At 31.8% G+C, this 27,870-nt stretch overlaps 1 protein-coding gene across 12 annotated transcripts in view; it reads right to left on the reverse strand.

The window, feature by feature from the left end:
- The window catches only part of LOC143071449 (multiple C2 and transmembrane domain-containing protein 1-like), a 92,568-nt gene that overhangs the window by 17,087 nt on the left and 47,611 nt on the right, over positions 1-27,870 (reverse strand). For 11 of the 12 annotated variants that reach the window (XR_012976905.1, XM_076245734.1, XM_076245733.1 and 8 more), the window contains 6 exons: positions 19,523-19,628; positions 18,051-18,273; positions 13,219-13,330; positions 8,799-8,987; positions 6,485-6,615; positions 259-445 (listed from right to left, as the gene is read on the reverse strand). Coding sequence is in view for 11 of the 12 variants with exons in the window: in XM_076245734.1 (XP_076101849.1) it covers positions 259-445; positions 6,485-6,615; positions 8,799-8,987; positions 13,219-13,330; positions 18,051-18,273; positions 19,523-19,628 (948 nt within the window). In the remaining variant the exon portion in view is untranslated. Of the gene's footprint in view, positions 1-258; positions 446-6,484; positions 6,616-8,798; positions 8,988-13,218; positions 13,331-18,050; positions 18,274-19,522; positions 19,629-20,906; positions 22,329-27,870 lie in introns of those variants that run through there. The other variant, XM_076245739.1, reaches the window with a different exon arrangement.

The raw sequence follows: 27,870 nt of genomic DNA on the forward strand, positions 1-27,870 counted from the left end.
TACTTACATATTTCCTAACAATTTCTATTTTCTCCCTAGGATTTGAGGTGTAGTTAGCGAGATCTGAGATAGTTTCCATACCAGTACTTACATATTTTCTAACGATTTCTAATTTCTCCCTAGGATTTGAGGTGTAGTTAGCGAGATCTGAGATAGTTTCCATACCAGTACTTACATATTTTCTAACGATTTCTATTTTCTCCATAGGATTTGAGGTGTAGTTAGCGAGATCTGAGATAGTTTCCTACCAGTACTTACATATTTTCTAACGATTTCTATTTTCTCCCTAGGATTTGAGGTGTAGTTAGCGAGATCTGAGATAGTTTCGGTACCAACTGTTCCACTGATTGTCAACAGAAGTTTAATGATACCTCCCTCATCTTCTAAGGGCTGGTCTATTGTGTGGGTAACTTCCTTTTCTATTCCTGATAAATCTATAACAGCTCTGTAAAACAGAAGAACAATTTGATAAGATTTGGACACATCCTTGTCTTCTATTTTATATTATAACTATTATGCCTTTTGCAAGAGTAATTTCCTATATTGACAAGCATATTTCTAAATAATATGTTTAAGGCTTTATTCCTTTTTTGCATTGCCACATGACCAAAAACACTGCTGAAAAATCCAAAAAAAGTTTTTAATTCAAGAGATTTAATAATTTTGTTTCTACAGTTGTGACCTGACCTTTGACCAAACCATTGATAGTGTTTCTCCAATTCCATAGTACAGTATATTAGTATAAAACTGGTTTTCTACCAATTCTTTATTATGTTTTTTAATAATATTGACCTTGAAAACTAAAACCAAGGGGAAAGCTTAAGATTTTACCCAGAAAGAGTTGTACATGTCCCAGGGACAGACAGATAGTTGACAGAGTGACAACTATATGTTCCAGAATTTATTTTTTAGAGGAGCACAATTGTGACAAAATTGGAAAAGAAAGGAAAAGGTGCATTTTTTCGTGGCATCAAAATCATACATAATTCTTTAAACAAACAAATCAACCATAATATCAAAAGAAAAGTTCTCTAAGAAAGGCTGACAAAAAACAGGAGTATACACCTCAAGCTGGGGCCTCTGTGCAGCAGAGAGACAAACAATCGATGTTATTAAAAAGAAGGGATATAGGGTTTGAAGACAAGACATAACATATCTACATGCAGTAACAAAAGCAATGCTTTTCATCAGGAATGCAGGATTATCAACGACTAGGAAAAGGGGAATAAAATTTCACCTCATGCATATAAAATATTATAATCTAAATGGAAAAACTTATGTTGCATACAAAATGAAATGCACAAAGATGTCATTTCAATTTTTCTCATTTATATGCATAACAAAAAACAACCCCAGTGACAAAATTCTCTGATCATGAAAAGTTTTATCCAATCAAAGAGCATTTCTATTCATCCAATGTATCAGACATTGGACATCTTTAAATTCAAAAGTGCCTAAGATAATCACTTATGGCCATCTAATATCCATTTAGGTGCCAGACCTAAACAGAAGGCTGATGGATAGTGCAATAAACATTTCTAACCGTTTCTCCCTGAATGGACAACAAATATAGCAACACTTTAGTGTTACAATCATCAGAAGGATAATTCTTCTGGGAGGTATCAATCCTAGACACAACCTACAGGAAATAATTTCAAATTGATTTTTGTATTAATTCTGAACTAGTTAGACCTCTTCATACATGAGTGATTTATTTTCAACAAGATTAGAATACTAATTCTAATGTAATGACTAAAATCTTCTTAAGAGTCATAATCATGGGACCTTTGTTTTCATCTGCACTTTAAAGTGTTGTTATTTCATTTTCATTACTGCTAAAGGATTTAAGTCTTTCATGCACTAGATTTCTTTTTCTTCTGCAGTTTTAAATTGACAAGATGAATTTTCTTGTTTGATATTGATTTGCTAGAATTTACATTTTATATGAAAAGACCTGAAAGTGATTTCCAGACCATTAGACAATTACCAAGACACAGAAATCTCCAGGGTCATGCTATTCATATAGATTATCAGGTTTTCATAAAATATCAGCTGAGATCCACAATGTGAACCTTTTTGGCGAGTGAACGCAGTGAACGAGGAAAAAAAGCTTCACATCGTGTCCAGCAGAGAAAACCCTATAATCTGTTTATCGTTCTATTACTGGCTGTTTTCCCCTTCCTAAGACAGTTTAACGCTTGACAAAAACAGCTTGATAACATGTCTCTTACATTTAGACGTCCATGATAACTTCTCCTCAGACATTGTGATGTTGCTGATAATGCCGGTCTCCTCTCAAAGCAGTGATACGAGAATTACAGAGTGAGTGAGCAGGTAGATGTAGGCGTAGAGAAGGTAGATGTAGGTGTAGAGAAGGTAGATGTAGGCGTAGAGAAGGTAGATGTAGGCGTAGAGAAGGTAGATGTAGGCGTATAGAAGGTAGATGTAGGCGTAGAGAAAATAGATGTAGGTGTAGAGAAGGTAAATGTAGGTGTAGAGAAGGTAGATGTAGGTGTAGAGAAGGTAGATGTAGGCGTAGAGAAGGTAGATGTAGGCGTAGAGAAGGTAGATGTAGGTGTAGAGAAGGTAGATGTAGGTGTAGAGAAGGTAGATGTAGGTGTAGAGAAAGAAGGTAGATGTAGGTGTAGAGAAAGAAGGTAGATGTAGATGTAGAGAAGGTAGATGTAGGTGTAGAGCAGGTAGATGTAGGTGTAGAGAAGGTAGATGTAGGCGTAGAGAAGGTAGATGTAGGCGTAGAGAAGGTAGATGTAGGCGTAGAGAAGGTAGATGTAGGTGTAGAGAAGGTAGATGTAGGTGTAGAGAAGGTAGATGTAGGCGTAGAGAAGGTAGATGTAGGCGTAGAGAAGGTAGATGTAGGCGTAGAGAAGGTAGATGTAGGTGTAGAGAAGGTAGATGTAGGTGTAGAGAAAGAAGGTAGATGTAGGTGTAGAGAAGGTAGATGTAGCTGTGTAGAGAAGGTAGATGTAGGTGTAGAGAAGGTAGATGTAGGCGTAGAGAAGGTAGATGTAGGTGTAGAGAAGGTAGATGTAGGCGTAGAGAAGGTAGATGTAGGCGTAGAGAAGGTAGATGTAGGTGTAGAGAAGGATGATGTAGGCGTAGAGAAGGTAGATGTAGGTGTAGAGAAGGTAGATGTAGGTGTAGATGTAGGTGTAGAGAAAGAAGGTAGATGTAGGTGTAGAGAAAGAAGGTAGATGTAGGTGTAGAGAAAGAAGGTAGATGTAGGTGTAGAGAAAGAAGGTAGATGTAGCTGTGTAGAGAAGGTAGATGTAGGTGTAGAGCAGGTAGATGTAGGTGTAGAGAAGGTAGATGTAGGTGTAGAGAAGGATGATAACCTTTTTTGTCTGCAAATATTGTTTACTTTTTCTTATTTAATAATTTGACACTTCAGTCATATACCTTTACTAGAGATGAATGCATTAATGACAGATTTTATTTCTTATATGGATTAAAGTTGTTACTTATATTATACACTTGTTCATGTTTACATAACATGATCAATTTAACATTTGTAATTTAAGAACAGCTGCATCATGAGTGCATACTACACTAATCCAACTTTTATTGAAAACTGGACATTTGACAAGAGGTACATGAATCCATGGCCTACAATTTAGACAATTGAAGTCTCATATCTCCAAAAATAAAGGGAATGTATTCATGGGGAGAAAAAAAACATTGAAATAACATTAAAAATAAAAAAAAAGATCTGTTGTGCATAATCTGAGTTATAACAAGAAATGCTGTTGGATTTTTAATGATTGAAGCCCAATCATTTTAGAATGCAAAAACAATCATTAAAAGCAAAAAGCATATAAATTTTGAATTAATAAAAAAAGCCAATTTTTTGCTCCTGCAATTGCAACCCAAGAATCTCCACATTGCTGTGCTAAGCATATCCCCTTCTCATATTTCAAAGTATCATAAAACAGAATGTAAGTGTCAGATAAATCAGGAAAAAAAACCAATCAGACACATTACAATTGATCACAGTCAACCTACTGATCAAATATGAAGTAATTTCTAAGAAAAAGTGTGACAAAAATATTTGTTGAATTTCTGGCTTATTCTTCCATGAACAAAAACTTGCTATCATGATAAAACCAAGGAAATTGAAAATGACATTAAACAGCAAAATACAAACAAACAAATCTAAATATTCATGAAAAGATCGAAAGTGTGGAAATTTTGGCAGGTTTTTAAGGCTTGCATTAATGCTGTAGATACATTTAGTTTGTTAGACTACTACAAATATTTAAGACACTAACATTTAAGACATTAACATCATCAATCAATTCCAGAATAGCATGCACAGCCAAAAGCAGCAATACAATATAATGAGAAGAAAAAACCAACGCAAAATACATGTAACTGAAAATAATGCTGAAATGGAAGCCTGCTTAACAAATTCCACAGAAGACATGGTCTGGTGATAACTAATGTATACATACTTATGATAATTTCTGAATTTCATTGAGAGCAGTGTTAAAAGTTATTGGTTTATAGGTATAACATAGATAGTATATGGCTGTTAAAGGCTTAATGGATACCTATAAAAGGTATACGAAGCAAACTGAAAAAAATACATGTACATCAGTTTTGCTATTCAAGAAAATACTACAAACTTGTAAAACAGCTATTTGAACCTCTGTGCAATTTTTTTTTCTCCATAATATATTTCATTGCCTGAACTATCAATGCACAAGTTAACCTCAGTTAATTGAATCCTTAGCCAGCTATAAAGTTATTGTTAAAATATCTGTCACTGTCAAATTATATCCTTGATTGCTTTTTGTTACAAATCAAAGTTAACAGAATTTAAAACAGAATTGAAAAATGTCAAACTAGCTCAATGTTTTTTTGGGAGGCCTAATATGCAGTCGGAGGCCTAATATGCAGTCGTTGTTCATCTAGGAGTCGTTACATTATGTTGAAATATGTTAAATGAATAGATTAAGGTGGTACCCAACACTTTCACTAAATTTAATTTGGCTCGTTTAATTTTCATAAAATTTTTACAAAGTATTTACTTTGACCCTTTAACAAAAATATAAAAAAATTGGAAAAATTTGAACCAAGCGTTTAATCAGAAAAATTACACTGGTTATATAGCAGTTGACAAACACTAATTTTGATCATTGAGAAGCTTTATATTGCCTTCACAACGCAACGTAATTAAAACGTTTAGCTGATATTACAGAGTTATCTCCCTGTAGTGTTAGGTACCACCTTAATAGGACAATCTTAATTACTGGCTAGCATAGCATTACATCAAACAATTTGTTGACTCACGTTTTCGTAAATGCCTATCTATAAGCAACTAGCTATGTTTGATATGCAAAGTTAATAGTTTTCTATCATGAATCTTTCTACTCTAAAGGAAGAAAAATAACAAAAACAGGCAGCAAAATCTGCAGTCAAGAAATTTTAATCACCGTAAATTATTAAGAAATGACATTAAAATCCTGATAATATAAAACATCAATAATGTATCCAATATAATGATTCTGCACCATGCAAGAATATCACTCAGAGATCTTACTAAAAGATAATCTCATCACTAATTCAGGACATAAAAGCCACTTCAAACTTTATCAATTGTCAGGGATGATTACTATACATGACAATTTGTGTCATTTTCCATCTTTTAGGTCATACATAAAAATGAAGTAGAATTCATTTGAAGGAGGATATTTTAATGATTCTATATCAATTTACATCTGCAGCCAGATAGTTTTTGATTGATCTATGATACAATCTAACACACCTTAACAATTCAATGTAAACAAATCCATCATACAATGACAGGATTAATATATAACAATATATTATATTATGCAACAACACATATTTCTCCAACTCCCCTACATATTTCTATATAACTGATGAGATATAGCAACCTATATACAAGGGACAAGGCAACAGTTTATTAATTAATTCATGATACTCAGCAACTTTGTTTCCCAGTGTGATTTTCTCATTTCTTTTGATTTGTCTTTTGTTATCAATAAAATCTATTACAGACATTTAAAGATTCACATTTAAGCTGCCATATTGATTGGCTGGCAGGTTCATACGACTTTACTTTAAAAGAATGTTTGGTTGCAAATCGTCTAGTATTACTTCAGAATAGAAGTGTAAAAGTTAAAAGACGATGGAAGACAGAAAATGGACAACAGAAGCCGTTTGATGGCAACAACTCACATTAGCCCTATGGGCTAGTGAAGTTAAATAAAGTATATTGCTACAATGTAACCTTCCTAATCTGACATCCGAGTATTCCAACATCCTGCTTTAACCTACATATTTTCTTAGTCCTAAAATACACCTATCCTTGCAGAAAAAACCCCGAGTATTCCGACACCCCGCTTGTCCCCAGTGTCAGATTAGGCAAGTTACACTGTATATCAATAATCAAAGAAAAAACTCAAATCAGCATGTACATTATTTGATTAAGTTTTATTACCTGCCCATAAAATCATCCCTTCCTCTAGAATCGTGGTCATACACAGAAAGTTCTAACAAATTTGATTGGTCGTCAAACATTCTTAGGTCAAACTGCTCCAACCAACGTGGATTTAAGGTTTTTAATTTATGCTGAAAATGAAAATATAACATATATTTATTTTAAGTTAACTGACAACTACAAAACACTTTAAAATTGATTATTTTTTTCACAGTTCAGCCGAAATGTTATAAATAACTGTTGTTGAAATCAAAATTTCTAAAGTTGAACTCCTCGAGATGTTAGATTTAACAACCTAAATCAAGATGGTAGACCTAAAAAGTTATAATTTATAATTTGAACAAGTTTGCCTCTTGATAAAATTTAACATAATGAATGGATATTTACAGAGAAGTGTTTATCATTTACTTTGGCAATAACACCATAAGAAGACAAGACAAGCAGTGATGACAGGAAAATAGAAGCAATAACAATTTTATTCCAAATCCAGAACTTTAAAACATCTCCTAAAAGTGTAACTATGGGTATTTATCAATAGTACAGTCACCGTACACCTTTAAATTGGATGAAAAGGATGGGAAAGGGATTAAAGCATAAGATAGACGATAAACATTGCCTCTTTGTTGGGAAAGTCCTCTAAAAAATATGATCAAGGAAAAACCACTTTGCTACAATGACTGTTGAAATTATCTTTTTTTACAGGAAAGCCAATCGATCATACAAGCTTCCCAAGGTAATTTCTTAACCTTTCTCATAACTATTTCAAAATATAAGTTTAAGCATAATAAAATAATAATAAATACAAATGCACACCTACCGAAACAACCTAAAATATACATTAAATATTACAGTTTTGCTATCATCATTCCCCAGATGTGGTAAGTGTACACTGCAGTACTTGAATTCATACTGTAGCAAGTAATGTTGTCAATAATGTGCATGTGAAAAACTTGGATTGTCCCTTATATCAAAATTTCACAAAAAAACGTTTAAATAAATTAATGTGAAGTTGGCTATAAAGGGTCTAAGGCAAAATAAGGTAACCATCAAAATAAGTTTGGTTGACTGTATCTTCTTCTCTATTCACCGGGTCTAAATCATAATACCTTTAGCTACCCTTTCAGACTCTTGACCATAAATTTAAGCTGCTTTTAAGATAAATATATTTAAGTGAAAAAACATTATGAAACAGATATTGGATAAAAATATTGCGAGTTGGACTGATTTTCATGTGTGGATTGTCAAGCCAAACATTCAGTAATCTAATTTTGTTTTGTTTATGACTTATATTTATAATCCACTTGTATATGATACATATGTATTGCTACTTATTGGGAATTGAACAGTGATTTAACAACAGATGACCACAAAGGACCCTTTACATTCATGTTTGACAGTGATAAGAAAATCCCTTATGAACAGAATAAATATTACTGAACTATTACCATAAGTACTTGGACCCTAATGACATTCATTTAAAGAAATAATGACAAAAAAAGTGATTGACATCTCTCATGGGTAACTTCTTCACACTATAAGTTATCTCCATGTCTGTAGTCTATGTTCTATCTGTTATAATCAGTTTTTGTCACCAATTTACCATATCTCAGTCAATACTCTATAGAACTATTTTATTTCCATTTGCCTTTCAACTATTAGTCATATTGCATTCCTATCATAATACTGACATTTGGAGAACAATTAAAGATCACTACAGATCATCATAGACTATCAAATAGAAAATATCAATTTCATGGGATTACAACTTATTAATATTTAAAATGATCAATTTATATCCTTATCATGTTCTGTTTTTAATTGGAAGAAATATTAAATTCTATGTACATGTCCTTTTCATTATGAAATTACAAAAGCAATTTCTCCAGAAGGCATATAGCTATTTCCAGGGTTGACACATTTTCATATTTTCCTAATTAAATGGAAAGCACAGAATAATTTTGTCCACCTATTTATACAATCGTCCTTGTTGGTCATATGATAAAATGATCCTATTACTGTTACATTCAGATGTGGTGCATATGTTAATGTTAATGTATTTATGTTTCCAATAGAGCAAAATCAACAGTCCCAGGACAGGAGCTTGTAATTCAGTGGTTGTTGTTTGTTAATGCTGTTGACTATGTGGTATGGGCTTTGCTCATTGTTGAAGGCCTTGCAGTGACCCATATTTGTTAATTTCTGAGTTATTTGGTCTCTTGTGGAGTTGTCTCATTGGCAATCATATCACATCTTCTTTTTTATATATAGGGACAATTTCATAACAGGCTAACACTAATTACAAAATATTTCTAACCTTGCTTTTATATTTTTCGGTTCCTAATTTGAATTTGACATAAGGATCACTGAAGCCATTGTCGTCCATAGCAATGAGGTTACTACCCTCCACTAGAACTATTGTAACAACTCCCGTCCATATCTGGTTCTTCATCTTTTTAGCAGCATCTCCCATCCTTGTGCTCTTTACTCGACTAGACTGTGTATACTGAAAATAATTCAAAAGTTTATCTCAACAAATAATTTTCATTTATTTTGCCATCTGTATATACAAATCTAGCTCTATGTTTATTGAGTTCAAAGGCCTACACATAATACTGAATCATAAAGTACAATCACTTATAAACAAAGGTATATGCTTCTTTCTTCATGTTTTATAAGACTTTTGCCACTACTATCTACTGTTATTCTACATTCATTTCTTGTTTTAAATCGTTATATTTTTACTGTGTTTTCCTAAAGAATCATATTTGTATCCCATATGTTTAACTGCGTGAGTTTTTTAACAATAGTTCAGTAAATTATGATCAGTTTCTTCTTTAACCCCATGTAAAATTTCATGATATTCTATCGATGAGCATAAAAATTGAACCAAATCAAGTTGACCACCATTATTTCCTACCACAAAAAGTTTTACACAATTCATTATTTCCTTTTAGTGTAGTAAACAAAGCAAAATATCTATAATCTAAGAATAGAAAATCATAACAGAATAATATGTGGTGTGGTAATGTAAAAAATGGAGTCATTTCTAGCTACAAAGTTGAGATAAAAAAATTCAATCTTTCTACATGCATTAATTAGTTGAATTTAAAGATTATGGATGTTTGGTCATACTGATTGTCAAATTTCTTTGTTGTTTATTGTTCTTCATAATATCACATTTTAAACAAATAGAAAACTTATGGTTTATCAAGAATATATGTCCATGCCATGCTCTCATGTTTGGTGAAATTCAAAATATGAGACAAAATATAATTTAGCACATACATAAAACAATCCCTGTCTTATTAATATATGTACTCATTTTCAAGCGATGTGACAAAACTACTTCAAACAAAAACCTGAAACTACCATAAACTCATACTCTAGCCTGAAACTGAATGGATGGACCCAACCTACTTTTCTAGGCTTGGCTTTAAAATTCAAATGTTGATTATTTTCCGCACGAATAGCCATATTATGATAATTTGTATAATGATTTATTCTAACTCGTTGATCTTGCAGATTTACATTTCAAGGTGTTACCTTATTGATTATAGTGTACTGAATTCATGTTTTAATGTTCATTAATGTACAGCATCATATGCAAGTCACAACAACAGCAAGTCATTATTTACCGAATAATACCAGTCTTTTTAATCTTGGTCACACTGACAGCGAGTTATCATTTACAGAAAAATACCAATCTTTTTAATCTCAGTCACACTGACAGCAAGATATTATTTACAGAGAAAAAATACGAAACTTTTAATTATTTTATTTAAAAGTTATTTTCAAGGCAAAATTAAAAACATATATATCTACTAGCTATATTGAATTTCAAACAAAATCTAAGATCAAATAAAAAGTATCATCAAAACAAAATTTTAAGAAATTAAGACAAGAAAATACATTCAAAAGTTGTGTGCATAGAAATGTGAGTTAAGATTATAGGACAATAGGTCACCAGTTGTTTTGAATAAGTCAGTAAGAAAAAGTCTCCTAATGGTGTCCATTTTATATATGCTTTTTTATCTTTTTATTTTCTATTCATATTTATTTCTGAATTTTATCATAAGAATTAAAATACATTTCAAGTATTAACATTTATCATTTAAATTACAATAAATATGATATGTACCCAGTAGGAAAAACGTTATGAATTCCTGTCTCTAACATGGATAGTGCTTCAAGTAGGTCTCAGACAGTAAGAAACACAACATTTAAATAGTCCAAGAGAATAAATTTAAATAAATATTTGAGACAGCAACTTTGTGAGGGACATACCCATCTTTGTGCCTTCTGGAAAGTATACAATTAATACAAATGTACCAATATATCTAAAATGTCTTCTGATTTTAACTATTAAAGATTTGTGAGTTGTTTATCATTAAGTTAACATGCAAATTTACAAATCCAATTTTTTCCATAAAATCTTGATCTATTTTTGTAACACTTAAATCGATATTTTCATTGCAATCTTGTCTGTTTATAGGTGTCATTTTAAGTTTTGATGAGTTGTTGGGTTGTTCAACTTGTTGATACATAAAACAAACCCAACAGACTCTTTTTCTCATACACATATTAAATCATTGCATTCATGTTGATCAGTTGTTATTGATCTACATAAAATCATAGATGCAATCTTTAACCCATTTTTACAACATTTGACAAATAATGTTATTTGCAAGATTCTGTAACAGTTTGAGCCTAAATGTTTAATATAATCTTAGTCACTAAAAATTTAAAATAAAACTGTGTTTTTTATTAATATATCTATAAAACTTAAGCAACTAAATAACTGCTGCACTGACATGTGCTAATGAGATAAAGACCTTCCTCAAAAACCTGGTTATAAGATATATCCCTAGCTAAAATATCTCTAGTATATAATAAAGAAGAGGCTGATTAAATAATCAAAAAAGTAAATGTACTGTATAAAGGAAATGTTATTTTGAAACTCACTGATATATCACCATGGTTTCATCAGAAAATATGCTAGACTAATGAAATCTGTGTCATATTGATCAAAATTGAGTGGAACCTTGGACTAATGCATTTATCAATTGGTCCATGGTGAAATTGTGTTTTGCTAAATGAGATGATAGAAATAGTAACATGTATGGTATACCACCATATATTTCTTAAAACAGATGTGACTATCAAAAAGACAACAACCCGACCAATTGGAGAAATCAGTCCAAGGGCAACAAGGGTCTTCAAAGCAGCAAGAAAATCCTGCACCAAGAGTAGGGTTTCAGCCAGCCCAAAATATCCTTATTAATTTTGCCAACATATGATCTTTTTTTCTAAATTTAAATCAATTATAAAATTGTACTTGTTTGTATCTAATATTTTTAATCTTACCTATTCAAAGCAAGTCTGGCTCAGAAGAAATATTCAGAGTGAGAACTGCTGTGTATGACACACACACAGGTAAATGACAGACACCTGTCACCCAAATCAATATTTAATATCATTACTTTGGTCAGAATCCTAGTTTTCTTATTAGCAGGAGATGTAAGCATATTCTGATCAAACCTTTCATTTAATTAACACGATTCTGCTATATTTTCTTCCCACTTATCATTGAACACCCATTATTTTACACCAATTCTTGGTAATAACTGATTATATCTCATTACTTAAACTGACAGATAATGTTGGTAAGACTTATATAGAAATAAGAGGATGTTGTATGAGTGCCAATGAGACAACTGTCAAATGAAATCAACTCATAATTTGTAAAAAGTAAACTGTTATAGGTAAAAGTAGTGTCTTTACAATGAGCCTTGGCTCACTACAAACAGCAAGCTATAAAGGGCCCAAAAAATGACAAGTGTAAAACCATTCAAACAGGGAAACTGACAAACAAACTTATATAAAATACTAGTAACGAGAAATACTTATGAACCACATCAACAAACTACAACTACAGAATAACAGATTCCTACTCTTAACTATTAATTCCACTGTTGAATGAAGAGACAGGCAACTCAGTTCAAAGAACAGAAGTTATTATGACAATTTTAGCTTTCCATACTTGAGAAGATTTTAAATAATTTTCTCTTTAAATCAAAAAAAAAAATTGTCAAAAACTTCCTTTCCACCATTTTTATACTTTTTGATTTAAGTGAGTTATAAATTTTAAGTTGTTTGTAAGAGAAATGTTCTTCAGATCCTAACAATAAGGAAAATACTTCAAAAACTGTCCATTTAAACATGGGTGCAGAATAATCCAATGAGATAAGTTCTAAACATAAGTATTAGTTAAAATTTTACATGGTTTATTTTGTAACATGTCTCCCGACTAGACAAAAGCCAAGTTCTTGCTTTGTTATGAGCCAAACTGTTTGCAACTATCAAGAACTTTTTAAAAAATTTCCAGAAGTATATGTATTGCACAGAGAAAACGCTCTTTTTTATTTTTATAGGTCATGGCAACAGAAAAGTGTCTGACAGCATCATACAAAACACTGCACAGTTAACTAAAGACTGAACAACAAAAGCACTGACAAAAGGGGAGGGGGTAACTATGGTGTTCCTACACCACTGGTGGCAATCATCCTGCCACTCATTCCAAGGAGGAAACTTTAGTGAGAAGTGGCCTATATTCTTGTCTAAGTTAATGATGTGAGATTGGGTAACTCAACGTCAAAAAGAAAGACAGGATTTAATCCAATGAAGTGATATGCTGAAAAATTCTCTTCAATTTGTTGCACTATTGTTATACTTACTGCTTTTCTCGTTGATGGTGATGTTTTGGGTGTTAATGTACATTGCAAGAGGAGATAACCCATATATTCTTCTTTACCGCCTTCTGATAACTCTAGTTTTAATTCTGACGATCTGAAATATAGAATATTTTATGTCCCTTGCTGCTTCTTTTAATGTGCATTGTTTCTTAAATTTATTGCATTATTTACCATTATAAGTGTATAATCTATTGGCAAGACTTCCATTTGAAATCCTCTTACCTGTAAATTTAACCTATTCTGTCAAATGGTCAACCATTGTGGTTCAATGGAAGTGGCTCCCTCTATTATTTCATACTCATGCATTCATTTATGCAACAGTATGAGAATGAGGTTTAATAACAATAACTATCTGTTTTAATTATTCAGTGCACAAAATAAAATTGTTGATTGCCCATTGTTGTCAGGGTATTTTAGTACATATTGGTACAAGAATTACACAATCTATTTCCTGAGGTCAGTTCGTACTTTTTTGGACAAACAAAGCAATACTAATTTCTAGTTTTTTTTTATATCAATTTATAACAATGAAATGATAGCCCATTTATAGAGGGAGAAACCTGCAAATGGAGGGTATTAGCACATTTTAAAATTACAACAAATAGCATGCTCATTGTAAGTAATTGCACATATACTCCTTATCTTATGAAATATGCCTCAACTATCTCCGACTGAACACAAATTTAAGTAAGCTCTACTGACATATTATTACTGTAAATTCTACTATTATATATGTTAATGAGCACATTAAAGATATGCAAATGATAAAATTGACCACTTATCCCACTCCAATTGCCTTTAAAAGGTATTGATTTTCTTATCACTATATTATGAGGGTCTGAATAGGGGGTCCTTACATAATGTAATCTTATTAACTTTAAAAGCATTTAATTTTTCTTTGAAAATAGCACTTCATCTGCACAATTCTCATGATTTATTTTTTACTCTGATTTTTGTTTGTAATTATATGATTTTCTTATTCCTAACATTATTCATTATTTTATGTTCCACAGTTAGTTCTTTATTATTTTGCACCCCATTATTCTCTATTCTGACTTGGGTGATTTTTTGCTTAATTAGGTCTTTCAACCTTTCAGGTGAAAGACCTATAGGGTTTGTTCTGATTATTATTATTATTATTATTATTATTATTATTATTATAATTATTAGGTCTTTCAACCTTTCAGGTGAAAGACCTATAGGGTTTGTTCTGATTATTATTATTATTATTAGGTCTTTCCACCTTTCCGTGGAAAGACCTATTGAATTTGTTCTGATTATTATTATTATTTTTTTTTTTTTTTTTTTTCTTCCGCCTAATTTTTTTTCTTGCGTATTATTGATGTTTCAAAAGATGTCCCTTAGATATTTGGAATATGGTATCGTATAGTTTATACGCTTTAAAAATTTACAACTGCGTAACAAAATACTTTACGTTGTAAGAGTTATCTCCCCAAACACTGAATTTCTTGTGGCCACTACTCCTTCGAACAATTCTCTGAACAATTGGTTTTTAATTATTATTATTATTATTATTATTATTTTTTTTTTTTTTTTTCTTCCGCCAACTTTTTTTTCCTTCGCTGTTTTTTTGTTTCACAAGATGTCGCTTAGATATGTGGTATATGATATCGAACAGTTAATGCGCTTCTGAAACTGACACCGCGTAACAAAAACCTTTACCTTGTAAGAGTTATCTCCCCAAACACTGTTTTTCTTGTGGCCACTACTACTTCGCAACCGTATAAGAAACCGACAAATTTATTTTTCCAAATTGCTCGTTATATCCTCAGGATGTTCTGTTTCATTTCAACGGAAGCTATCCGGAGACTCCATATGAGAGTTATCCCCCCTTTTATATATGATATCAGTGATATGCATTTCTAACTGGTAAACTATAAGTGATAGAGACCTAGGGTCTTTTGATTTAAGATCCTTGGTAAAAAAAAATGAAAATTAGGTCAAGGTCAAAGGTCAAGGTCAAATTCTTAATTTTGATTTTGGCTTATTTTCACCTTTTTTCATTAACCTTATAAGATATCGACAATTTTTTTTTACTAAATTGTTAGTTGCGACATGTCGTAACTTATAAATTTTGGTTGCGAGGGTGCGTAAACAATAAAAGGGAGTTTTCGCCCCTCTTATATTAAGAATTATGCGTAAAGTGATTTTACTCATGAACCATACATATTAAGGAACTAGTGTCTTTTTATTTGAGATGTTTAGTCTATGACCTTGAAATTGAGGTCAAGGTCATAGGTTAATTGGACGTTCTAGATTTTGACCTTTGCTTGAAATTCATATTTATACATCATTAAGCCATAGGAACTGACATTTTCAACTGAATTTTAATATTTTCATATCTAAATAGATCCTTATTGGTTGAAAGACCTTCAATTGGTCTTTGAACAATTGGTTTTTAATTATTATTATTTTTTTTTTTTTTCTTCCGCCAACTTTTTTTTGCTTCGCTGTTTTTTTGTTTCACAAGATGTCGCTTAGATATTTGGTATATGATATCGAACAATTAATGCGCTTCTGAAACTGACACCGCGTAACAAAAACCTTTACCTTGTAAGAGTTATCTCCCCAAACACTGTTTTTCTTGTGGCCACTACTACTTCGCAACCGTATAAGAAACCGACAAATTTATTTTTCCAAATTGCTCGTTATATCCTTCGGATGTTCTGTTTCATTTCATCGGAAGCTATCCGGAGACTCCATATTAGAGTTATCCCCCCTTTTATATATGATATCAGTGATATGCATTTCTAACTGGTAAACTATAAGTGATAGAGACCTAGGGTCTTTTGATTTAAGATCCTTGGTCCAAAAAAATGAAAATTAGGTCAAGGTCAAAGGTCAAGGTCAAATTCTTAATTTTGATTTTGGCTTATTTTCACCTTTTTTCATTAACCTTATAAGATATCGACAATTTGTTTTTTACTAAATTGTTAGTTGCGACATGTCGTAACTTATAAATTTTGGTTGTGAGGGTGCGTAAACAATAAAAGGGAGTTTTCGCCCCTCTTATATTAAGAATTATGCGTAAAGTGATTTTACTCATGAACCATACATATAAAGGAACTAGTGTCTTTTTATTTGAGATGTTTAGTCTATGACCTTGAAATTGAGGTCAAGGTTATAGGTTAATTGGACGTTCTAGATTTAGACCTTTGCTTAAAATTCATATTTATACATCATTAAGCCATAGGAACTGACATTTTCAACTGAATTTTAATATTTTCATATCTAAATAGATCCTTATTGGTTGAAAGACCTTCAATTGTTCTTTGAACAATTGGTTTTTAATTTTTATTCTATTCATTATCTTCTCTTGCCATTTATAATTGTCTATTCTCAGACCCTTGTAGTATGACTTAACAACTGAAATGCAGCTCAAAAGCACAGGAAATCAGATATTTTGTTAAGAATGAAAACACAATCAGATGGTTTACTTGGATCTAGGCACAACAGCTAGAATGTACATGTATAACAATAGTTTTGAAAAACATATGTTATATGGCCAAAAGTTGGCTCTGTTAAAATTTTAAAGACTTTAGTTAGACAGGTATAATTCAACACATCTCATTAGCACCCTAAATCCACTTATGACAATTTTAAACTGAATTTGATCTCTAGAAATGTAATAATACAGCAATTCTCACTGAATTTCATTGAAACTGAAAAATTCTCCAGGGGTGTTTTTATTTCAGTGTACCAGCCAGTTCCAGTTTAATCAATTGAAGAAATTTCAGATTACCTCAGGTCTTTGGTTAATACATTACAGTACTGTGAATTAATCTTTTCTGTAAACCTGGAGCATGATGATAAATAAATCTCTGTTTGTGATTGCTGATTGAACCATTCAGTTCTACAAACAATTGGCAGCTATCTATGTAACTCAGAACAAAAAAGCAGGAATCTGTTATAGATTTCCAATAGTTAAACCAGGACTGCTTATAAAACTTATATTATGACAATGTCAATTTATACTGGTTTCGAATGATTGATTTGTTTAGGAAAAGTAAAATTGAAATAAATACTCCTTCAGAAAACGATGATCGTTAATCAATAAAAACACAATGTGGCCCTCACTTCTATTACAATTAATTCTTAGCCTTCTATGGATCTTTATTTCCTAAGATTTATACTAAAGTGTTTATTTGTAAGGTATAAGGAAGAATGCACAGATTTATGCAGTTTTAAGGACTTTTGTAAACAAACAACTCTTTGAGGGGGTCCGAGGGAGGTCTTTAGTACGGTAAAAATATGCACCTTAAAGAACACTTGTAAATAAACAACTCTTTGATGATGTTTGAAGTAGGTCTTTAGTTAGGTAAAATATGCATGAAATACTTGTCACTGGACTTCCAGCAAGTCACAATAAACCAAACAACCAAATGCCTAAATAATGGTAGTATTACAGTTGAGACTAATCTGTTGCTTCAAATCTTTAATATTCATATAAGATAGCATCTACTACCAACACAATGGTATATCGAATCTCTTTTTTTTCTTCAAATAATTAATTATTCTACATATTTAAGCTGTTTTCATAAATTGCACAATACTCACGTCTTAATCTCTTTATTAACCTCTGAATTTTTTTTTTGTACCAGGTCTAACATATGTCAGTAGTTATCCATTCGTTTGATGTGTTTGATCTTTTGATTTTGCCATTTGAATACAGACTTTATGTTTTAAATATTCCTTGGAATTCGGTATTTTTGTTATTTTATGTTTTATTGATATTAAACCAAGATATCTTCTTCGAAGGTTTGAAAATGTACAAATGTAACAGACAAACTTACTCATTCAGTTCTATCAGAGACAAATCAATATCAGCCGATCCCATCGGATCATCAAATCGTCCTCGGTCATAGTCATATACTTGTAACTGTACAGGTTGGAAAAGGTCCTCAATTAACAGGTGAAATGTTTCATTCCACTGAGGATTTAAGTTTTTATACACAGTCTTACTTTTATGTAACATTTTATTTCCTAATTTGAATTTTACATAAGGGTCACTGGTACCTGAAAAAATCAGAACTTATTAGACATACATATCTAACATCAATGACCTTCATATAATATACAGTGCTTCTACTGAGATAAATCCATGAGTCCTGGACTCATAAAAAAAAGGATAAGCTAGCTTTTTAAAACTTGTATATAAAGATACACCTAGATTCTGTCTGATTTTTCTTTTAAAAGCCATCAATAATCATTGAAAAAATAAATATATTTTTTTTTTCTTTTTCCTTTTGTCATGACATGAATACTTGAACAATGATATTGCTCTTCTTTCCATCTTTAGACTGAAAAAAAACATGTGTTTAATGCTTGACTGAGGACAAGCCTTATTCAGAGCATTATTTTGTTAAAGTTACTGGCTATGTCATATACAAACACGTTTGTCACTATAACCTCAATATCTGACATGTATATATTTCTTCTTTTATTCTTATTGGCATTTCATTTTTCAGATAAAGAAGTTATTATAGTACACTTGTATTGTTACTTTTTGTTTTATCATAATAAAATAAACACTTGTTACTATGACAACATTTAAAACAAATCACATGATGATGCTACGACATTATGAGCCTACCTCTAGATCTTCTCATTACTAAAAACAAGTGTGAATATACAGATATAAATTATATATCAGGGTATAGTGTTTTATCATTCATTTAACCCAAACCAAATAATGGGATACTAGGTTGAAGCACTTTTCTGATATAAACCTCATGAGGACTTTGCTCAGGTATTCTCAAAGTGAAAAGATTTGGAAGCAAAATACATAGAACTTTTGTAGAAAAACCTGTATCAATCAACAACCAGAATATCTAAACAATTAAACAGCAATAACATATTGGTTAAAATGTCAATATAAAGGTAAACTCAGATATCTTTTTTTTAATTGAGGATACTTTCTGTTAAAAAAATCATAAAAATGTCTTAATGTGGATTTTTTTTTAAATCATAAGATACCAATTTTCATTGATTTTGTGGATATAAAAAGGTAAACCAATTTAAATGTTCAACAAAAAACAAAAATTATAAAGCCTTGTATGCCGACTTTGGCAAATCTTATAATTGTCATTAAAGATCCACAAAAATAAGAATCCACTATAATAAATGAATCCACAGTAAATTAAATGACCAGCCCTTGACCTACCACTGCTGTCTCTACTGACCAGCCCTTGACCTACCACTGCTGTCTCTACTGACCAGCCCTTGACTTACCACTGCTGTCTCTAATGACCAGCCCTTGACTTACCACTGCTGTCTCTAATTACCAGATCTCGTCCCTCTTTCAGAATAATTTCTAAATCATAACAAGCATGGTGTTGCATGGAATGTTTTCTTTGTCGTAAACCAATTTCCTAAAAAGATAAAACAATCCAATTTTCAACAATACTTTCATACAAATTTGTTAGTACAATGCATTGACATACATATAAGGTATTTTTTGTTGTCATAAATAGAACATGCACAAGTAAGTTGCATTCTAGATACTAGTAACAGAAATTTAAGATTTAGACTATCGATCTCAATCTTAATAATGCTTTTAGCTCAATAAGAAACTAACCAGGAACAAATGATTTAACCAATGCAATATATAAAGAATTAGCTAAAGATAATGGGACAAAGTAGTACAGTGGTATTCAGATAAAAGAAAGAAGATTTGGCCTGACTGCTAATGAGACAACTCTCCACAATAGACCAAATGACACAAAAATAAACAACCATAGGTCACTGTACATCCTTTAACAATGAGTTAAGCCCATACCGCATAGTCAGCTATTAAAGGCCCCGAAATGACAAATTTAAAACAAAAAAACAAACGACCTAATTTATGTACAAAAGAAATGAGCGAAAAACAATATGTAACACAGCAACAAACGCAACCACTGAATTACAGGCTCCTGACTTGGGACAGACACATACAATTCTTTAGAGTTTGTTTGATTAATTTATTGTTTAACATCCAGTAGAATCTGTAAAGTTTGTTCAATTTTTACAGACAACTTCAGACACATCTTTTAGTAAAGGTCTATGATGTTTCATTGTTATCATGGGTACATTGTCAAATTTGAGAATTAAAAAAAGTAGACACATACATGTATGTTTAATTAAGTTTGCCTGTATTTATCAAACTTTAACCACTTCCTAACTCAGTAAAGAATTGGAGAAATGAAAAAATACCTTCCATGTGCTATGTGGCAACTGCAGAGCATGATCATGATCATTTGGGGTTAAATAAAATGATACAGGTTGGTTGGAATGGATGGTGTGTTTAACACTTGCTTTAATTAGTTGAAAATGACCATAGTCAGAGACTTTACTAACACCCATATCATTTGCAATTCATTTTGAAAATTCAAAGCAAATTTAAGACAAAATTTGTTGTGATCAAATAAAAATGGGGTATATTAGAAAGGGGTGGGTGGTAAATAAATCTCACTAGGGTTTTTGTCTGATACTCTGCTACATTTGAACTCAGTGTAAATATCTCAATAACATGCAATTGATTTCTCTAAAAAAAATCATTAATAGATTGAAAAAATAGGATGCCACCTGCTAACAGTCATCATGGTCATTGTCACAATGAAGTTCAATTATTTTCCAATAATGAAAAGTATAGAACATAAAATTCTTACACTTAGATCATCATCCCGATCTGTAGATAATAAGGACTCTTGTGAAGAATCAAGAATGCCTGAATCAGAATATTGTACAGGTACACATAGCCTATCCAAACTATCACGACTATCCTGGCTGTCCATACTCCGTCCATCATCGGACATGTGACCAGTACTCCCTACACTAAGGGTGTCAAAGTTACCCCATGAATTATGGTAAGAATTTAAATCTCCTAAGGCTGTTTTTGTTGTACTCTCAATAAGACATCCAACAGACTGACTTATTGAACGAGACTTTTTCAATTTTTTTATTTTTTTGGAAGACCCTGTTAATCCACTAACAAATTTATGCCTCCATTTCTTTTTTTTATGTCTCGCCATTATCACACTTGCAGACGACAGTACATTGGATTTTTCTTCTTCAGAAGAGGACATATTTGTTTTGGTCTACTTACACAGGTACAAGTTATTTGAATAAAATCCTTGAAACAGTGATCTAAAGATTGAATTATTATTTGTTTTGTGATAAAATTTGTGTAAAGTCGGACTTAAATCCACAGAATAATAGATATTGTCACCAGTTTATAACAATATAGATCACATCATAAAAATTTAAAATCCAGAAACCATAAATTGTATTCCAATTAATCCTTCTTATTAAGAACAAACTTAATACAAGTTAACCCCAGGCTTTCTTACATAAGTCAACAGTTACTAACGGTATGTAGGATAATGCAGAATGCTATAATTCTCCTACAGTCATTCAATAAGTGTACTGAAAACGTCACTTTTATCCTAATTGAAAACTGATATTTTTTCTTGTATATCCAATTACTGAATACAGAAAACAAAATCTAGCAAGCCTGTTATTGAAAATTCGAATACACTGACTGCCGTCCCAAGATCAGTACAGAGTCAATGTCTGCTGAGACTTAAAACAGATAAATTCCAGTTTTGAAGATTTTCAATAAAACATGTATCCAATCTTATTCTTGGCACAATTCATTCAAGAAATCATTACAGAAGTCTGATATAAAAGATTTGTTTATCAAACCATCAATATAATGCAGATTAACACAACAATCTGTCTATTGTCATAAAATAAAATCCTATGTTGTCAAATTTACAGTGTTAATCCAATGTATAACTGATGTTTATGATAAATACAGTATTTATCCAATGTATCGCTGATATATATGATATTTCAGGATAATGTACCACTATTAAATGGTGTTAGTTGTAGAAAATGCTTCAAAGAGCTAATTCCTATTGTTTATAAACAACTTCCCGAAATCCTAATTAACTGATCATATAATTAACACAATACACAACTAATGTCAGAACTTATAATCCTCAAATACGCATTCACTTATATAAATACTACAGGAAGTAAAATGTAATCTCCCCTTCACAAACAATTACTATTTTTCCTATCCTTGTTTTTAAATGAGGTCCTTAATAGATTACTATCTTTGTCCTCTGCACTCAAATTCTATTGTTTAAATACCTTTCCGGATGACTGATAGCAATGATTACACCATATTACAGACTATGAGGCCTATTTGCCTTTGGGCTTACATTTTCAAACATATACTAGGCATTTATTACCCTCTGAATGTATAACATGCAACTTGGTAAATTTTGTTATGATTAACTATAAAATATTCCAATGACATTCTGTATTTAGTTGTTTTAATTTTTTAATTTCAAAACAGTTACAACCATATAAAATTGATGAGATAATAGGATTTATAGTTGACATAATATGATAAATAAATTTCATATTAAAAGCAAACAATGTTAAAAATCCTCATATTTACAATGTTGTACTAATCTAAATTAAATTCCATAATGTACTGGTATGAGAATGATATCGATCACGATCACATAAATCGCCAAGAATGGTACCACAGAAAAATTGACTTCGAATATATATATTCAAACTTAGGCTATTTAAGTTGTCAGCAGAGCTTTTAAACTCATTATTAATGATTTACAATTATTCCTGTTCAGACAACCAAATCTCTCATATCAATCATCCCAGGAGAAAAGGATGCTATAAAATTAAGTACTCATAGTACATACACTGAACCTCACTGATGAAGAACCTCATGTCAAAAGCTTGTCCTAGGGAGAAAAAGATGCTATAAAGTTACATAAACTGATCAACACTGATAAAGAACCTCATGACAAAAGCTTGTCCCACAGATAAAAGGAGGCTATAAAGTTAGGAACATATACTGATTAAGAAACCTAATGTCAAAAGCTTGTTTTCTAACTCAATACAGACATAAACATTATCTCGACTTAAATTCAATAATCTTCATATAATTCCATCATCCACTTCAACACTTGAATGGTTTAAAGTTTAAATGTGATTTGTTAAATTAAATCACTGCCTATGAGAAGACAATTTCAACAGATGTGTTATAACACAAATATACACTTTTCCATTGTCATATTGTTCTAACACTATACAGAAAGTTTACAATATATAAGTCTGCTGGAAACAAGTAAATAAATTCATATCTTCATTATCTGTTAAACGTGAAATCCAGTGATGTTACACGTCATTCCGTAGTGAAGTTCAGACAATGCATTCTGCCAAACATTAGAATTTAGCACTTAGCTTTTTCCAAGCTTTTATTGACATTAAAATAACAAATTTTCAAGTACACCAATATTTTTCACACACATGCCTATAAAGTTTCAGGACAGGAATTCAACAGCTCTATTTCGTTTATATATAAAAAAAATTCCTCAGCAGACATGACTCTTCAAAGTCACCTTGAAACATGTTAAAACAGTATATATCCAGAACTTAAGTGGTTACGCCATGAATGTGTAGTGCCCGCCATTGTATTAATCAGCATGCTGTGATATCTTAATGGAAAACCTTTTACAGTAAATTATTGGACAGGTTTAAGTAAGTCATAACAGCAATAGAGAAAGCCAGTCCTGTTAGTATATCCCAATATATCAATTAATCGTCTATAAATCAGCAATAGTTTTGAGTTTACAATGAGGTCAGACCATAAGGAACCCTACAGGTTTATTCATAACATTTTGTTCTGTTCATTCAAATGGATGATTTAATGTTGACATAGTATAATATAGTAAATCTGTTAATACACCAAGGATTTGTTACCTCTTCTGATCAATGGAGACATCAAGTCAATAACATTGGACTTTGTATATTAGTGTAAATTAATGAGATATTGACAGACTGCAATCAACTTATTGTAAACAAAATCTGTTTGATTTATTCTGACATCTAAATCATAGCTGCAGATTTAAAATCAATATACTTTCAAGCACCAAAATTTACTTCATCAGAGGCAGATTAGTAGGTATCTCAAAGGGTCACCTCTCCCCCCCCCCCCCTTAATTGGGAAAAAATTTATTTGATAATTTAGGGAATTACTGAAGCCTGACTGGAGTGGGTCCCTTCGTAGGCAGTCGGTGCCAAAATTTATAACAATCACTGTTTTTGAGGTCCCTTTTGGTCATTTATAAAAATAATATGTGATACTGTTTGCTAAAGCAACATCTATCCACCTAAGTACAAATGAAATGAATGTTAAATTAAAGGCAACCCTATGGCATTTAACAATGAGAAAAAAAAAAAAATACCGTCTTGTTCACTATAAAAGGCCCAGACATACATGTAAAAAATGTGAAACAATTCAATTGAAAACAAACAGCCTATAAGAAAACAATTTACAAAAAACAAACTTGAACTGATGACAACCATTAATCTACACTAGAACACACCCGCGAAATCGCGGGCATATGCAGCTTGTGAATTGTTGTAGGATGATTTTTTGTAAAAGATTTTATGTATGGAGAATTACATAAAAGGTATCAAAAGCCCTCTTTCTTTTTTTCCAAAGTCCGATATTTGTTTCCTTTCTGTTAAATTCAATTATATTCGTGTTTCTAGCCTACGGCCACAATTATTCTTCTCCTTTGCTACAATGCTTCTTTTGGTAAAAGTCAAATCAAGTTAAAAATTTGCACCGTTTCAAACATGAAGTAAATGTAACTGCTTATATATAGACCATTATTATTCTAAAAAATATGCTTCTATGACAATTCATCAGTGCTTTTTTCTTTGAGAGCCATATTAACATGCCAATGGTAGGATTTGAGTCATGTATAAATGACTAAAACCGACTAATTAGAGGGGTTGTCGGAGGGGTCCTGATCCCGAAATCCCGAGATGCAGAATTTAAAGAAATTCATATCCCGAAATCAAAAAATATATTCCCCGATCCCGTAAGGATCAATCCCAAAGTCCCGAGCTTAAAAACACCCGATCCCGACTCCCCGAAAAAGGTCCAGCTTCTCTCTAATCTCTATCTTTCTTTCATTTTTACCAAATCACTATTTTCCCTTTTAACAATAAATTTTTATGCCCCAATTATGGGCATTATGTTTTCTAGTCTGTACATCTGTGCGTTTATTTGTACAGTCGTCCGTCCGTCTCGTCCGTCTGTCCCACTTCAGGTAAAAGTTTTTGGTCGAGGTAGTTTAAGATGAAGTTGAGCATGTTTTACTTATTTTAATATATATGTAAGTGGTATGACCCCTTAAATAGTAAACATTTCAAAGAAAACAGTAAACAAAATCAGGGACTTTCCATACTAACATAGAAATTCCCTTACAGAATACAGAGACTCTGAGAGTCTCTATATATTAAAGTAGTATAATCGTAGTTTACATGTAGATAAACGCGAAAAATATTTGTCCTCTCTAAGGAGGTATAATAGTTGTGATTCTTGTGATCTAAACACCATGATATGGAGGACGATCTACGATTAGTTGTACTTGTGTCACATGTTTTACTTTTAATATATATGCAACTGGTATGACCCCTTAAATAGTAAACATTTAAAAAAAAAAACAGTAGACAGAATACAGAGAGTCTCTATATTTTAAAGTAGTATAATCGTAGTTTACATGTAGATAAACGCGAAAAAAAATTGTCCTCTTTAAGGAGGTATAATAGTTGTAGTTCTTGCGATCTAAACATCATAATATAGAGAACGCTCTGATTGGCTTATCTATTTTTCATTTTTGTTATCTATCATACGATTGGTTGTATTTGTGCATGTTTCAAACCAGAAATCTTGTCAATGACTAAAAGACAGTCTGATGACGGAATCATATCCGGACTCCTTTTTTGTCGTTTTTCTCCCAAAATAACTCAATCTGAATAATCATAAGAATGGATGGCAAATGCGACTATGCATGTTACCTATAGGACACAGAGGCATGATGATTGATTTATTGTGGAAGGAAGAGAAGCAACACACAAAATGAGGTCTTCTCGTTTAATAGTACAAGTACAAACCTGTGATATCACGGGTTCGTGACTGAATTAAAGTATATAACTATGCCTAAGCCTTATTTTAGTAATTGGTATTGTCATCTGATAAGTCATGTCGATTATAAGATACACAGTTTTCTCTGCTTTCAAATCTTTCTGTTTGAATCCGTCGACCTGGAACTTATCAGTTATTGGAAATATTAATTATTTGGAAAACAAAAGGTCCTGGCTATCCAGGAATGGAGTATTTTTTAATCAACAGCATTGTCCTATATTAGTTATCGTAGAAAGTCTTGCTGATTGCTGAATAAAACTACAATAGGGAACAATTTGACAATGATTGAATTTAGTAGTGTCAGTCCTTTGATTATGACCCGTGTATATAGCAAAATCCTAAATACACCGTTTGGTGGTGCACCTGTCAAATGCGGAACGTACAGATAAGGTAATAGCTGAATATACTATTTGTATCGGTATGGGATTCGACCCGGAACTTGTTAATTATTGGCAATATTAATTATGCTGAAAACAAGAGTCTGGAGTGGTGTAATTTTTAATCTACACCATTGTCCTATATTAGTTATATATAGAGTTGAATTCTTTGATTTGTCGTTTTTACCCAATGACGGCTGACAAATTGGACCTCGTAATTTTAGTATTATAGATGCTCCTTGCTAACTTGGAACAGGCTGATAAAAAATGTGGCAGGATTAAACATGTTAAGAGCCCTCAGACAACCCCTACATTTACTAAATTAAAGAACCTTAGTGAGCACGCTCACATACCCCACGTCCCCACATTGTCATTGGAGAAATTAAATAAGTATAAGAAAAAATATTGAATAATAATTTCCTGTCAATATACATAGTATGTCCTTATTATCTACAAAATTTCATGAAATTCTGTTGTGTGTTTTCAGAGGAGTTGAGATGACAAACTGTTGCAGAAGTACATTGAAGCAAATAAGTTCAAAGGGGCATAACTCCTAGAAAAAATTGAACCGTAATTTCCTGTTGATATGCACATCTACATAGTATGTCCTTATTATCTACAAAGTTTCATGAAATTCTGTTGTGTGGTTTGAGAGGAGTTGCGATGACAAACTGTTGCAGTAGTACATTAAAGTAAATAAGTTCAAAGGGGCGTAACTCCTAGAAAAAAAATTGAATCGCAATTTCCCGTCGATATGCACAACTACATAGTATGTCCTTATTATCTGAAAAGGTTTCGTGAAATTCTGTTGTGTGGTTTGAGAGGAGTTGCGATGACAAACTGTTGCAGTAATACATTAAAGTAAATAAGTTCAAAGAGGCTTAACTCCTAGAAAAAAAATTGTATCGCAATTTCCCGTCGATATGCACAACTACATAGTATGTCCTTATTATCTGAAAAGGTTTCGTGAAATTCTGTTGTGTGGTTTGAGAGGAGTTGCGATGACAAACTGTTGCAGTAGTACATTAAAGTAAATAAGTTCAAAGGGGCGTAACTCCTAGAAAAAAAATTGAATCGCAATTTCCCGTCGATATGCACAACTACATAGTATGTCCTTATTATCTGAAAAGGTTTCGTGAAATTCTGTTGTGTGGTTTGAGAGGAGTTGCGATGACAAACTGTTGCAGTAATACATTAAAGTAAATAAGTTCAAAGGGG

The sequence above is a fragment of the Mytilus galloprovincialis genome, chromosome 4 (assembly GCF_965363235.1).
Source record: "Mytilus galloprovincialis chromosome 4, xbMytGall1.hap1.1, whole genome shotgun sequence".
Classification (NCBI taxonomy): domain Eukaryota; kingdom Metazoa; phylum Mollusca; class Bivalvia; order Mytilida; family Mytilidae; genus Mytilus; species Mytilus galloprovincialis.